Raw genomic sequence first — 13688 nt, forward strand, 5'->3', positions numbered from 1 at the left:
CCTTATGGTATGATGTGGAAGGATACTGAGAAGTTCAGTTTCTGCCAAACTCATGATAATATCACCCATCTTTGTGCTTGTTCTAGCCTATTTTATTTTATTTTATTTTATTTTTTTACCGGTGTTTCAGATTGATGTTACAGTGACCAGTTTACTAAATGTGTTAGAGGGAGCAAAAGTACCTAACCTGAATCTAGTCATGAGGAAACACCAGACAACCTGACATTTAGAGACATTTTACAAAAAACTGGCTTTTACTCTTCAGAAATGTCATGATACGCAAGAGAGAGAAAGAGGGACAGACACAGGAATAGTTATAGATTTAAAAAGACTTAAGACATGATAATTGATGCAAATCATGATCTTGGATTTTCTTTTGTAATAAATGACGTTGTTGGGACAATTGGTGAAATCTGAATAAGGTCTATATATTAAGACCTAATCCTAGTAATGCTGTATCAATGTTAAAATGCTAACTTTGATCATTGAACTGTGGTTATATAATACAATTCCTTAATTCTAGGAAACACACTGAAGTATTTATGGGATATCATATCTACAATTCACTCTTAAACAAATGAGGAAAAAATATTGAGAGAAAGAAAGAGAACAGGATAAAATCAATGTAGTAAGATACTCACACTTGGAAAATCTGATTGAGTTCTTTGTGCTACTCTTGCAGCTTTTATTTAAGTCTGAAATTATGTCAAATAAAAAAATTAATTAATGGGAGATTTTAAAGTTTCCAAATTGTTAAAGATAAATTTAACTATATAGTACAAGAATTATTGTGTAATAATAATAAAAAAAATGAGGCAGCATAGCCTAGTGGTTAAGAAAGCAGTGTGGAAAAATTTGCCTCGATTGGAGTCCTTGCTCTGTTGCTTACAGTTCTGTGATTTTGGGTAAATCACTTAACTTCTTTTATTTTTTTATTTTTATTTTTTAAATTATTTTCTCTCTTTTCTTTTTTTTTAGTCTCTTTTTAAATTTTATTTCTTTATTTTTCTTTACAAACCCTTGTGTCAAGGGCTAAATCACTTAACTTCTAAGGTTTCCTCTTTGTTAGACAGTGATGATGAAAATGGGACCTACCTCACAAGGTTATTATAAAATTCAAATAAGTAAATACCTGTAAAGGACTTGGAAGAGCACCTGACACAAAGTGTTGTATTCATGTTTGTTGAATGAATATATTTAGAATAGCACTTTGGCCTTAATTGTCTCGAAATTACCTTTAGGAATAGCAGTATTTTTTTTAAACATTAAACATTTTTATTTTTAATTTATTTTTATTCTTAGAGGTTTTATTTATTTACTTGCTTAGTTAATTAGAGAGTGCAAGCAGGGGGAGGGGCAGAAGGAGAGGGAGAGAGAGAACCTACCTCAAGCAGACTGCGCTGAATACAGAGCTCATCGTGGGGCTCGATCCCACAACCTGAGATCATGACCTGAGCCAAAACCAAGAGTTGGACACTTAACCTACTGATCCACCCAGTTGCCCCTAAACTTTAAAAACTTTTAAAAAGTTTTCTAGAAACAACTGATTTGGACTCTTATTGTCTCTTCTTGGACCAAAGTGAGATTTCTGTCTTGTCCCTTGATAATCCCCTGTACTAGTTTTTTGGTCTGCTTCATTATTAGGAACCTGTCGACTCTGCTAATATTTTACAAAAAAGTATTTACTATAGTTCTTTCATTTTCATTATTTATTTTCAATTATTCAATACGTTTATTTAACATACTAAGTCAAGTGTTACAGGAAGTATAAAGATGGATCACATTTCTTTCTTTTTTTTAAAATTTATTTATTTGACAGAGAGAGCACAAGCAGAGCCTGACATGGGGCTCAATCCCAGGGTCCTGGGATCATGCCCTGAGCTGAAGGCAGACACTTAACCAACTGAACCACCCAGGCGTCCCCATAGATGGATCACATTTCTGACCTCAAGGAGAACATGAATCAGAATGGGGCATTAAGTAAGTTACAAAAATGGCTACAATAGAATGCGAGGTTTGGAGATGGAGAAAGTACTAGACAGTTTACAAGAGGGAAAGATTATATCTAGTTTGAGGGAGCAGGAAAGGTTTCATAGAGGAAAATTCTTTGCTATAAGAGGCCAAAGAAAACATAAAGCTTTAACAGGCAAGATGGCAAAGGGAGGGTATTCTATACAGAGGGAGGAACAAAAAATGAGGCACAGCGACAAGGACCAGCAGGTGGTACCCTGGACAAATTATTTGAAGTTTAAATAGATTCAGAGTTTAAATATTAAACCACTGTAAGCATTAGTTTTCTTATCCGTAAAATGGGCATAACAATAGTATCCACCTTACAGAGTAGATGAGAGATAACTGTAATGCCTATGTCTGATAGTAAATGGTCACTCAATGTTATTATTTGGGGTACACATTTGTTGGAGACTGTCTGCAAGTAAGGAAGCATAAGGTAAGGTGCATTGAATGTACTGGGTTAATATTGAATGGTGGGAATGAGGAGACAAATGTGAACGTTGAGAGAAATTAGGAAGGTAGAATCTATCTATCCAAAGGTAAGAAATAAAAGAAAGGAAACAGAGGATGCCAAAGGTTCAACTTGGACTGCTAGAAGAGTAGAAGTGTCCTTAAAGGGCCACCATCTACCTTTTCAAGGGCCAGAAACTCATAAGCTCATCCCCCATAAATGCTGGACACTGGCTGGTACTTTATTCATGTTATCACATATTTGAAAAATATCCTTTTCATGGAATCATACTTTAAATATACAAGAGCACTTGCTTTTTACACTATTCTAGGGTGAATCCTTTTGTGGTGCTGTGAAATTTTTTTTTTTAATACGGATTTATTTGAGCTTGCTTTGTATATATGCACACACATACATACGATAGGAAGATGATAGATAGATAGATAGATAGATAGATAGATAGATAGATAGATAGATGATAGATAGAGAGATAGATAGATGCTATGGTTAACTATTCATTGAGTAGCTCATTGAGAACCAGCTCTTTCAAGGTACAGTCATTCTAATGATTTAGTTGACTTTAGTTCAAGGTTTCCTATTCATTTTCTGGAAAGTAGCTGCAAGGAGGGAGCTCTTCCTGGGGTATTGGTCTGCACCCTACCTCCTATACCTGAAACTATAGTGGAACTGTGGAAATGGGGGGCAGTGGCATCACCCTTATATCTTTCACTCTCCCCTTACTGGGAACATCTGGCACCCACTAGAACTGTGACAGTGACTGGTGTTTCTCCAGAATAAATCATCTTGGCCTTAATGACCAGAGGTTTAGATCCTCTGGTTTAATCTAAGTTGTACCTTCTGATTGCATTAAGATAAGATTTTTTTTCTTCCCTTTCTTTAAAGCAGAATTATAGATCTTTGGAAAATGTTAATAGTATGTCTGTATAACGTTTTAAAAGTGAAGGAAATATATTCATGCGTTATTTTGCAATACCTCTGTGGATTAGGCAGTTCAAAATGATAGACATTCTAGAGGAGGAAGTAGAGGAACACTTACTCCAAGCCAGGCAATAGTTAGTACTCTTCCTTCTCTGTCTTGCTACCTTGCTGAACTCATCCCACACTGGTTTTGTCTTCTCTTTCTGAGTTCCTCAGCTGATTGACCCTTTCCTCCCACCCTGAGGTAGTTCCCAGCTGGGGAATTGAGTCTCCCTGTGGCATCTGTTAATCACCTTTATTCTTTTGAAGGAAGTGAAAAGAGGATATCGTTCTGATTTTTTTAATGTTAATTTTTAATAGGTAAATTCGGAATGATAGGTAAGACTGCCAATTTATCAGCACATTCACTGTGTAGATGGCATAGCAAAAAACTATTGCCTCAAAGTGTTTCTGTGAAAATATCACAGGAAGTAAAGGGCTGTGGCTTTTTTATTAACAGTGTCGTGGTCAAGAAATGGACCATGGGGTAGAACCTATCAAAGTTACTGAGATAACTGTAGGGTTATCTTCCTGGAGAAGTTTCCTGAGTAGACAGAAGAAAGCTAAAATCCATGTTCTCCCCCAACACCCACCATTTCTAGCTGGATCCAAGATTCTTTTGGTCTGAACACAGTTGAAATCATCAATACTGTGAGTGAATAATACTTCCCCACTAATGAGAAAAGCAATGATTAAAATTTCAGATCTGTATTATTTGGCAAAGCCATAAAAATGATTTCCATATACAAAAGAACGTTTCATGAAGAATTAACTATATTTTTAATAACTTTCATCAAAAGCACTAGGTAGAGCATCAATATATTATTTCTGCCTCTTTTTACCTTTTCTCTTAAATCATGTCTATTAAATTAAAAATAAAATGGAGATAATTATCTGAATAATTTCACAAAACTTTCCAACAAAGTGACACAATTTTAAAAATGATGAGAAGGACACCGTATTCTAATACACCTTTCTTAACGTTCTTAGTTTGTGAGCAGACCCAACTTAACAGTCAACCATGGAAGCAGTTATTCTCCGTGAATAGTGTTTTGGATCCAATAGCGTTTTGGACACTGCTACTGGCCTACTACACTGGTAACTGACTCTTAGCAGTTTCGAATGGGAATGATACTTTTTGTGAATAGGAAATATAGTTTAAGCTTGACACTGGTTGGAAGGGTTCAACTCTACTATAAATAAGTTTTAAAATATGATTTCAGGGGCCCCTGGATGGCTCAGTCAAGTGTGGGACTCTTTTTTTTTTTTTTAAGATTTTATTTATTTATTTGACAGAGAGAGAGAGACAGCCAGCCAGCGAGAGAGGGAACACAAGCAGAGGGAATGGGAGAGGAAGAAGCAGGCTTCCAGCGGAGGAGCCTGATGTGGGGCTCGATGCAGGGTTCCATGAGGGGCTCGATGCAGGGTTCGATCCCAGAACGCCAGGATCAGGCCCTGGGCAGAAGGCAGATGGTTAAGGACTGAGCCACGCAGGCGCCCCAGGTGTGAGACTCTTGATACCAGCTCAGGTCTTGATCTCAGGGTCATGAGATCCAGCCCCACATTGGGCTTCCTGCCCATTGCAGAATCTGCTTGAGATTCTTTCTCCCTCTTCCTCTGCCCCTCCCCCTGCTCTCTCTCTAAAATAAATAAAATCTTTAAAAAATGTGATTTCAATGGCTTTGAAAATTGGTCTCAGAGTTCTCCTGTTCTTAGTGACACTTGGTTTAGCACTCTCTTTTGTTTCCTGATGCCACAACCTTCCATTTATGGCAATAATTTCTCTAACTCACTGGATTTTTAAAAAAAATTCTAACTGGGCTTTTCATTTTTAGCCACTCAGTCACCATCTTTCTGAAATACAGTCATTCAAAAGAATTAAGGTCATGTACAAGTGTGTTAATGGGAATCCTGTGAGTTGCCTATTCTGCTGGTATGAAGCTGGAGGCACATTATCTGAAAGCACTGGATTCATGATACCTGGAAGGTCTATAAATCAACGTGGTCCATCTTGCCTTGTCTGTTAAGACAGGTGGATCCCATTTGCACAGATGTTCTTTCTCTCTCTCTCTCTTTTCCTCTCTAAGAAGGAAATAAAATATATAGGCCCATTAATCTGCGCAGGTCAGCCTCTTTGATAGGGCACATTCTTGGAAAAGGTAAAGTTGTAGTTCAAATGTGTATGATATACAAAAAGGGGACAAAATTCTCAGTCCTTTTCACTTTCAGCAATTATAAAGACCTAAGTATTAATGATGCTATAAGAATTGTTTATCTTAGGTTATCCTGAAATTTAAGAAAAGATAATATATATTTCTAAAATTAATCCAGTAGGCTTACCTTAGCTTTAAAAACTGGGCATAGATATAAGGCCTAAGATTAAATAATCACAAAGATTTAGATGACAACGCATCCTTTTATTTTTGTAAGGAAACATTTTACATAAAATATATGTTTAATATAGATCATTGGAGTAAAATATTGAGATTTCATTTCATATGTTTAATATTTACATGTTCTTTTGAAGTATTTTCAAGTGAAGACACCAAAAAGAAAAAAAAAAGCAATGCTAATGAACTGTGGAAAAAGCCATTCATTTTATTAAAAATATTAACAACTACAGAACCAGACTTGAAGACTGAGTTTTAAAGCAAACGTGGTATTCACATAGACACATAGTTAGCATGCAAATTAATATTCCTTTTTGAATTAGTTTTTCTCATCAACCGTTTCTCTTCACCTCTCTTTTTAGGAGTTAAAATGTTTGTATGATGACTGAAGTGAGGAAAAGAGATTGGAGCAAAAATATTTATATGAACAGAACTGTTTCTAGTATTATTTTAAGCAGGAGAGTAAATATTGAATGAAGGGGTGGTGAGGTACCTCCTTGCAAGTCTGTTCTAACTGAATAGACACAGGAACAATAACAGGGGAAAGGACACTCATCCTGGTATTCATAGAAGAAAAAACCAGTGTGAGGGAGCTTTAGCTCACATTAACAGGTGCACACAATACAAATGAAGTTTTATCATATGTGAAAGTAGCATCACAGATGAAATAAAACTCATATGTTCTTTATAAGCGCTTCTTGGTTTTTTTTTTTTTTTTGGCTTTTGTTTTTATCAAATTCAGAATTTTCAAGTGCACTCCTAAAAGTTTGTTGAAAGAGGAGTGGTACAGCTTGGTGTGAATTGACAGCTGTTTAATATCCCAGAGCTTTCAAAGAATTCTGCTAATTGGTTCCAAAGCCAATTTAAATTGTCTTATCAAACCACAGGAACTCAAAATGTTGATTGGACTGAGGCGTGTCGCGTACAACTTCTATAAATCATGAAACGAATTCTTTCTCGAGGGATTCTGGACAGAGCAATACAGTAACTGCTAAACATTTAAATACAGAGTTGTCAAGTGAAAACTAGGAGTTATTTGAGGAGAGAAGGGGGAAAAAAAAGAGTGTTTAGAGCTTTGAAGAGTACCTCGAAAGGCATCTGGAAATATTCACACAAAAGGAAAAATGTTCATTTAGAGTATATATAGAGATGTAGCAAGTTTGCCAACAGGGTTTCTGCGCTAGGGATTTTCAGGAGTTAGTCATAAATCATACTTTTTTCTTCTTTAACTTCTCTTTCCTCAAATTGGGTTATAAATACCTTGCGAAACGTGCCTTTCAAGGCGCACGGCTCAAATGTGTGCGCGTATAGGCTACATCTAGGGAGAACGAAGGGCGATTCAGCAATGAACTAGAATGCACGGGGCTAATAGTGTTACTGTAGCTTTTTCCTAGTGCTCTTTTCCAGTAACAAAATGTTAACGACAGATAATTGCACTATCGGTTAGTACGTGGCAAACAAATAGGGATTACATGTATGTATTTAATAATACCTGAAAATAAAAATAAAGAAGGCAAATAGACAATTCAGATGACCTTGTGAATGCTACAGCAGTAAATCATGAAGATTAGCGAACAAAACACTGGACAAAGAGTTTGAAACAAAAGGAAAAGTTCTCAACTCACAAGATTAAAATTTTTGTTTCCCTATAGAAGGAAACATCAGAAATAGTCATCTTCCTGAAACAGAACGTTCCAAACGGGAGTTGGAAAGAAACGACGGTATTTTAACACACGTTGCAATCTGAAATTCTGCTCGCTTTTGCTGTTTTATAGTTTTTCAATATGCCTTAAAGATAGAAAATAAAATTAAGAGGGTTAAATATTTTGAATAGAAAATTCTGATTTTAAGAATACGAATCAGGAAACAGTAAAGAAAATAATATTAACATACTGCCTTTATAATTCTCCATAAAGGCTATAGTTGGAGATGGTAATGGCATCGAAGTCTCTGTGGCGCAATCGGTTAGCGCGTTCGGCTGTTAACCGAAAGGTTGGTGGTTCGAGCCCACCCAGGGACGACTTCCAGTTTTACAAGTTTGTCGCCGGAACTTTTGCACAATTCTTGGGAGTTCAGACCTACGGACTACGCGGAGGTCGCTATCCAGGGGTTGAGCGAAAAGAAACCGCCGCTCTCACTTCGCCGCCCACCCTGCGGGCGGCTCTTCAGCTTCCGGGAGCGCTGGAGGCCCCTCCCCCAGCCGTCCCCGGCTCCCGGCGGGCAGGTGGGCTCTTCCTGACCACCCCCCTACCCCGGGGGTGGGCGAGAGGGTCCAAAGCCCTAAAGCTCCCGCATCCTTTCACTTCCAGTCTCTCAGTTCCCAAACTCAGGCCGCTGAACGCCCCGAGGGGCCGTCGTCCTCCTCGCTCTTTCCCGGATTCAGCCCAGGCCGCACAGGTCCCTTCCGCGCCTCGCCAGGTTCCCGTGGGCCCCGCCGTGCCGGGTGCGGGCAACGGGCGGCGAGAGCGCGCAGAGGCCCGGCGGGCGAGCCCCTCAGCCGCGCGCGCCGCCGCGCCCGGGTCTCGAACCCGCCGCCGCCGCGCCCCAGAGGCCTCCGCGGCGGGCCCCCTGCCCCGGCTGCTCTCGTTCCGCGTCAGGACCCCTGAAATGTCAGAGGCCGCCTGCATGTATGTATTTAAAGGGTGCCAAGTTCAGGCTGTACATTGATTTAAAACTCTTCACGTTTTTTTCACACTCATGTCGAATCGTGCCACGTTTGTCTCGTCCCCGTCAGCGTAAACATACACTCCCGTGTCCTAGCTTCAACATTGACTCTGCGGTGTGGGTGAATTCAGAAATGTTTGTTATGAAGCCTTTGTGTGGACACTATTGTAAGAGCATTTCTGTGTTATATTTTACTTTTTATACTAATGTGCCAGAATTTTATAGAGAATGGAATGGACCTGCAGCATTTCCCATCTATTCAGAAGGGAAGCAAACCTGTGTGTTGTTTTAACAACTGCGTGATTGTGTTAAACTTCAGAAAAAAATTATGAGAAAGATGAAAAGTGAAACTGCTAACATATTTTGATTCGATAAGCGTGTACCATTTATTTCACAAAATGCAAAACTCTCTCAAAATAGTTACCTTATCCTTCATTCTCCAAATATAGGCTGCGTTTGAGAAGTAATCATAGTTTCTTCATAATGATTGTCTTGGGTCTAGATTACAGAAATTTGAAAGATGGGTCTGGAGAAAAGTGATGTTTTATTCCTGCAAATGAGTAGTTATGCTCTTCTTTATGTTTTCCTCCAGGTGTACGTGTTAATAAAGGCTAACATTTATTTAGTCCTGGCCAGTCACTGCTCTGAGAGCTTTCACGGATGAATGTGTGCGATCCTCACAACCCTTCCAGGTAGGTCCTTTTGTTGCCACTATACGGATGAGCCACCCGAAGGAAGGTACAATGGAGTAATTTGCCCGAATTTGCAGTGAGTCACCAGCTTGGTACAGATTTGACCCAGGCAGTCAGGCTCCAGAGTCCATGCTCCGCACTGCTGTACGACCTCCTCTAACATAGAGCTACTTGATTAATTAGTTAATTTAAAACCAAAGGTGATATTTTTAATTAGTTTTTATGAAGTTTCATTAATATTTTGCTCCAAATCGCATGAAGGGGAAAAAAAAAACCACTGAACATTCATAGAATACTAAAGGGCATTGTTAAATTACACATTCATTGTGCTGCTTAATTTTATTGAAATGAAAACTGTGTAGGAACATGAAATCTTAATGTGAAACGTATCTTTGGGAAACAATTTGATAGCATTTATGGGGAGAAGGCAAGATTAGAAATTAAGAAAAGCTGGAATAGCCCAGGCGAAATATGGAAGAGGGATAGAAAGAAGAATAGATTTCAAGCAATGGGGGTTAATCTAGAGCCTAAAGGTTCTTGGACCCCAGGCTGTTGTTTGGCATTTGGGATACCTGTTGAGACCTTGATTTCAAAGACACCTTCATGAGATAGTAACAAGGTTTGCACTGGACAGGTGCCGAGGTGGCAGTTTTAAATTTGATCCTAAATTTTTAAGTATGTTCTATTTCACCCTATTTCGGGGATTAATAGGATTTAGAGGCCAGAAAATAAAGAGGAAGGATTAAATGAGAATGGAAGTGGGGCGAGGAGTGCAAAACTGCCCTCTAACGTAAGTAGTTGATTTTATTACATGGGCAAACGCTTAGCACATTTTCTTGTACTCACTGTTGCTTACAGATAAAACAGGTGGAAGCATTTTAGAAAAATTGCTTAAACATTTATGGATGAATTGCCTTTGTAAAATTTTAATGTGTGTTGGTTATAGACGTTGCAATAAATACCATTTCTGGGGAGCATTATTTTGTTCTCAGTTTCTTGCTTGGTTCTGTAATACCAGCCAAGCCCAGAAATGTGTCGAGATTGTTTAGAGCCTTAATTGAAGACCCAAGACCATTTAAAAGGCTGTGTCAAGCATCTGAGTATGTAAATATGTTCCTAATACTGTTAGTAAACAGTTGTATGTTTAAACTTCAGGTATAAAATTGGAGGAAAGTGCAATAAAAGGTGAAACAAGTACTGTGGTTTACAAACTTATTAGAGGAGGTAATATTCATATAACTTTTAATAATTAATAATTTAAAATATTTTTTACATGGCAGCATTTTTCAGGATAATAGGGGTTAGGAGGAAGCCACATGGTTACCATGTCTCCGTTTTCATTTCTAACACCTGTGTCTGATGCCATACGATACAAGAGTTGGGGGGAAACACTTTTAAACTTCCAAAGAAACACAAAGGCCTTGTTTCTGCATACCTAATACATCATAATGAGTAATGCTAACGTGAATTTTAATTTTATTTCTTGGAATTTTGGTGGGCACGAGGCCTAAAATGTTTAGTTTATAGCTACAACCTGCAGAGCAGGAATACATTGGTGGTAGAATAAACTGTGATACATTTAATTAGAAAATAGTTTAAGGAGTTGAAACCTTTTAAATAATTAAGAATGTTAATTTTGTCAAGCGCAGCATTTCATTTGTAGTGTTTCAGGTTGAGCCCCTTTGGTAGTATCAGTGTGTTCTGTTTTTACATATTGAACTTATAAGAATGATGTGGGAATGTATTTGTAAAATTGTAGTAACTACCTTAGTTTTCAGTTGTTTTCATAGCTTAAATTTTTAAGAAAAGTCATTAAAAATTCAACTGTTCAGGCTCATATCCTTAAGAAAACTCTTAAAATAATTTTTTATAAGTAGGTTCCATACCCAGTGTAGGGCTTGAACTCACAGCCCTGAGATCAAGATTTGCATGCTCTACTGACTGAGCCAGCCAGGCACCCCTTAAAACATAATTTTAAAGGAAACTCTTTATAACTGACATCTTCACCGATAAATAAAGTAATTACCCACATCCCAGAAACACTCCCCTCTTGTCCTTCTCCCAATCATCAAAATATAACTTTTAAATTGTAAACATATGGATTCTTGGGTTGCAGTGTGAATTTTAAGTTGTCATAGATCAGAAGTCAAAAATAAATTTACTACCAAACCCTATCAGATGAGTATTTACGGATGAAGATGGGGAGACATAATAGAAATTGGAAATCACTTTTCCATGACTCCTCACTTTTGATCTCACCACCTACGATAAACTTGGTAAGAATAAATCTGTGCAATTAAAGCAGAAAATACAGGAAATTTACTCTTTATTTGGGCTTCGAATTTTGTCTGGAAACAAAAACTGCTCCTACCCCCATCTGTTTAAAAACATGAAACATGGGGCACCCGGCTACCTCAGAGCAGTATGTGACTCTTGATCCTGGCATTGTAAATTTGAGCCCCATGCTGGGGCTTACTTAAAAATAAAGTCTTTAAAAACATGCAATAAAAACAACTTGTAGAAATTACTATAGCATTTAAATTAATGAAAATTTTATTTCTGAAAATAAATTTTGAACATTGAAACCAAGATGAGATTTGAGATTAAAAGGTGCGGTAATGGGCGCCGGGGTGGCTCAGTCGTTAAGCGTCTGCCTTCAGCTCAGGTCGCGATCTCGAGTCCTCATTGGGCTCCCTGCTCCACTGGGAGCTGCTTCTTCCTCTCCCACTCCCCCTGCTTGTGTTCCCTCTCTCGCTGGCTGTCTCTCTCTCTGTCAAATAAATAAACAAAATCTTAAAAAAAAAAAGAAAGAAAGAAAGAAAAAAGAAAATCTAATCTGTGTGGAAAAAAATGTTTAAAGTTGTGGAAAGTCTAGTTTTTGAGACCACTAAGGAAAGGCATCCTAGGAAGGGTCAGCATATAAGAAGCCAGAGCAAAGTTTTACTTTCCTTTTTAAAGGAAATTCTTCACGGTTATCAAGGTAGTGTATGCCTAAGGTTATAATAATAAATATCTGTAAAATTTAAGTACGGTGATATTTACTACATTATTTTTAATAGAAATCATAAATAACATAAAATAGGCAACACTATAATGGAAGTCGTGAGATAAATTATGGTATGTTATTTAGACATTAGAATACTATATAGCCATTTACATAATGTTTTTCAGGAAATATACCTTTGGGGCACCTGGGTGGCTCAGTTGGTTAAGCATCTGCCTTCGGCTCAGGTCATGATCCTGGGGTTCTGGGATCAAGCCCCACATAGGGCTTACTGCCCAGTGGGGATCCTGCTTCTCCCGCTCCCTCTGCCTGTTGCTTCCCCTGCTTGTGCTCTCTCTCTTTCTCAAATAAATAAATAAAATCTTTTTTTTTAAAAGGAAATATGCCTTTGGACAATGTTAAAATATAGCATAGGTATAAAAAGCTATATACAAAACTATCCAAAAGCATGATCCCAATTTTGTATTGAGACTGAATTACTTACATAGGTGATCTATAAATATTTCTTGATGGTGAATGAAATACACCAAAACAAGACTATCAGTGATGTTTTTCTTTTTTATATTTTACTCTCCAAATTATCTATAATAAACATGAATGATTTTTATTTGTAAACTGACATTTTTATAACATAAAAATAATATCTGGGTGCGCCCGGGTGGCTGAGTCAGCTAAGCATCTGACTCTTGATTTCAGCTCAGCTCGTGATCTCAGGGACCTGGGATCAAGCCCCACATTGGTCTCTGCACTGAGCATGGAGCCTGCTTAAGATTCTCTCCCTCCCCCTCCAAAATAAAATAAAATAGATAAAATTTAAAAATAAAAATAACACCTGAATTCATACTATATATACAAGTTTGAATTCTACTTTTCTCTTTTAAAATTAACACTGAGGGAGACTAGGGAGCTTACGTATAAACCTTTGTATATATGATCAAATGATTTTCAACAAGAGTGCACAGACCAAGGGAGAAAGGATAATCTTTTGAACAAATGGTAAGGGGAAAACTAGATTTTCACATGCAAAAGAATAAAGTTGGGTCCTTACCTTACATCACATACAAAAAAATCAATTTGAAATGGATCAAATACCTAAACATAAGATCTAAAATTATAAAACTCTGAGAAGAAAACATAGGGGGAAATCTTCATGACATTGGATTTGGCCATGATTTCATTGATATGACACCAAAAACACAGGCAACAAATTAAAAATAGATAAATTGGACTACCTTAGAATTAAAAACTTCTGTGCAAGTGAACAACACTATCAATTGAGTGAAAAGGCAGCCCATAGGATGGGAGAAAATATTTGCAAGTAGTATATCTGATAAAGGGTTAATATCTGCAATATAGAAAGAACTTCTCTAACTCAACAATAAAAAACAACCCAGTTAAAAAGTGGGCAAAGCACTCAAATAGACGTTTCTCTAAAGAAGATGTACAAATGGCCAATAAGTACATGAAAAAAGCTGAACATCACTAATCATTTAGGG

General features: G+C 37.5%; 1 protein-coding gene across 3 annotated transcripts in view; it reads left to right on the forward strand.

Annotated features, from left to right (window-relative positions):
- The first annotated feature begins 7761 nt into the window (after positions 1 to 7761).
- Positions 7762 to 13688, forward strand: part of LOC148107391 (uncharacterized) — a 108663-nt gene continuing 102736 nt past the window's right edge. For all 3 annotated transcript variants that reach the window (XM_087857628.1, XM_087857627.1, XM_087857629.1), the window contains exons 1-2: positions 7762 to 8459; positions 9089 to 9188. In XM_087857628.1, the coding sequence (XP_087713754.1) occupies positions 7762 to 8459; positions 9089 to 9101 (711 nt within the window). In that variant the 3' untranslated portion in view covers positions 9102 to 9188. The remainder of the gene's footprint in view (positions 8460 to 9088; positions 9189 to 13688) is intronic.

Source organism: Ursus americanus, chromosome 31, assembly GCF_024610735.1.
Source record: "Ursus americanus isolate L20-20 chromosome 31, mUrsAme1.1.p, whole genome shotgun sequence".
NCBI classification, from domain to species: domain Eukaryota; kingdom Metazoa; phylum Chordata; class Mammalia; order Carnivora; family Ursidae; genus Ursus; species Ursus americanus.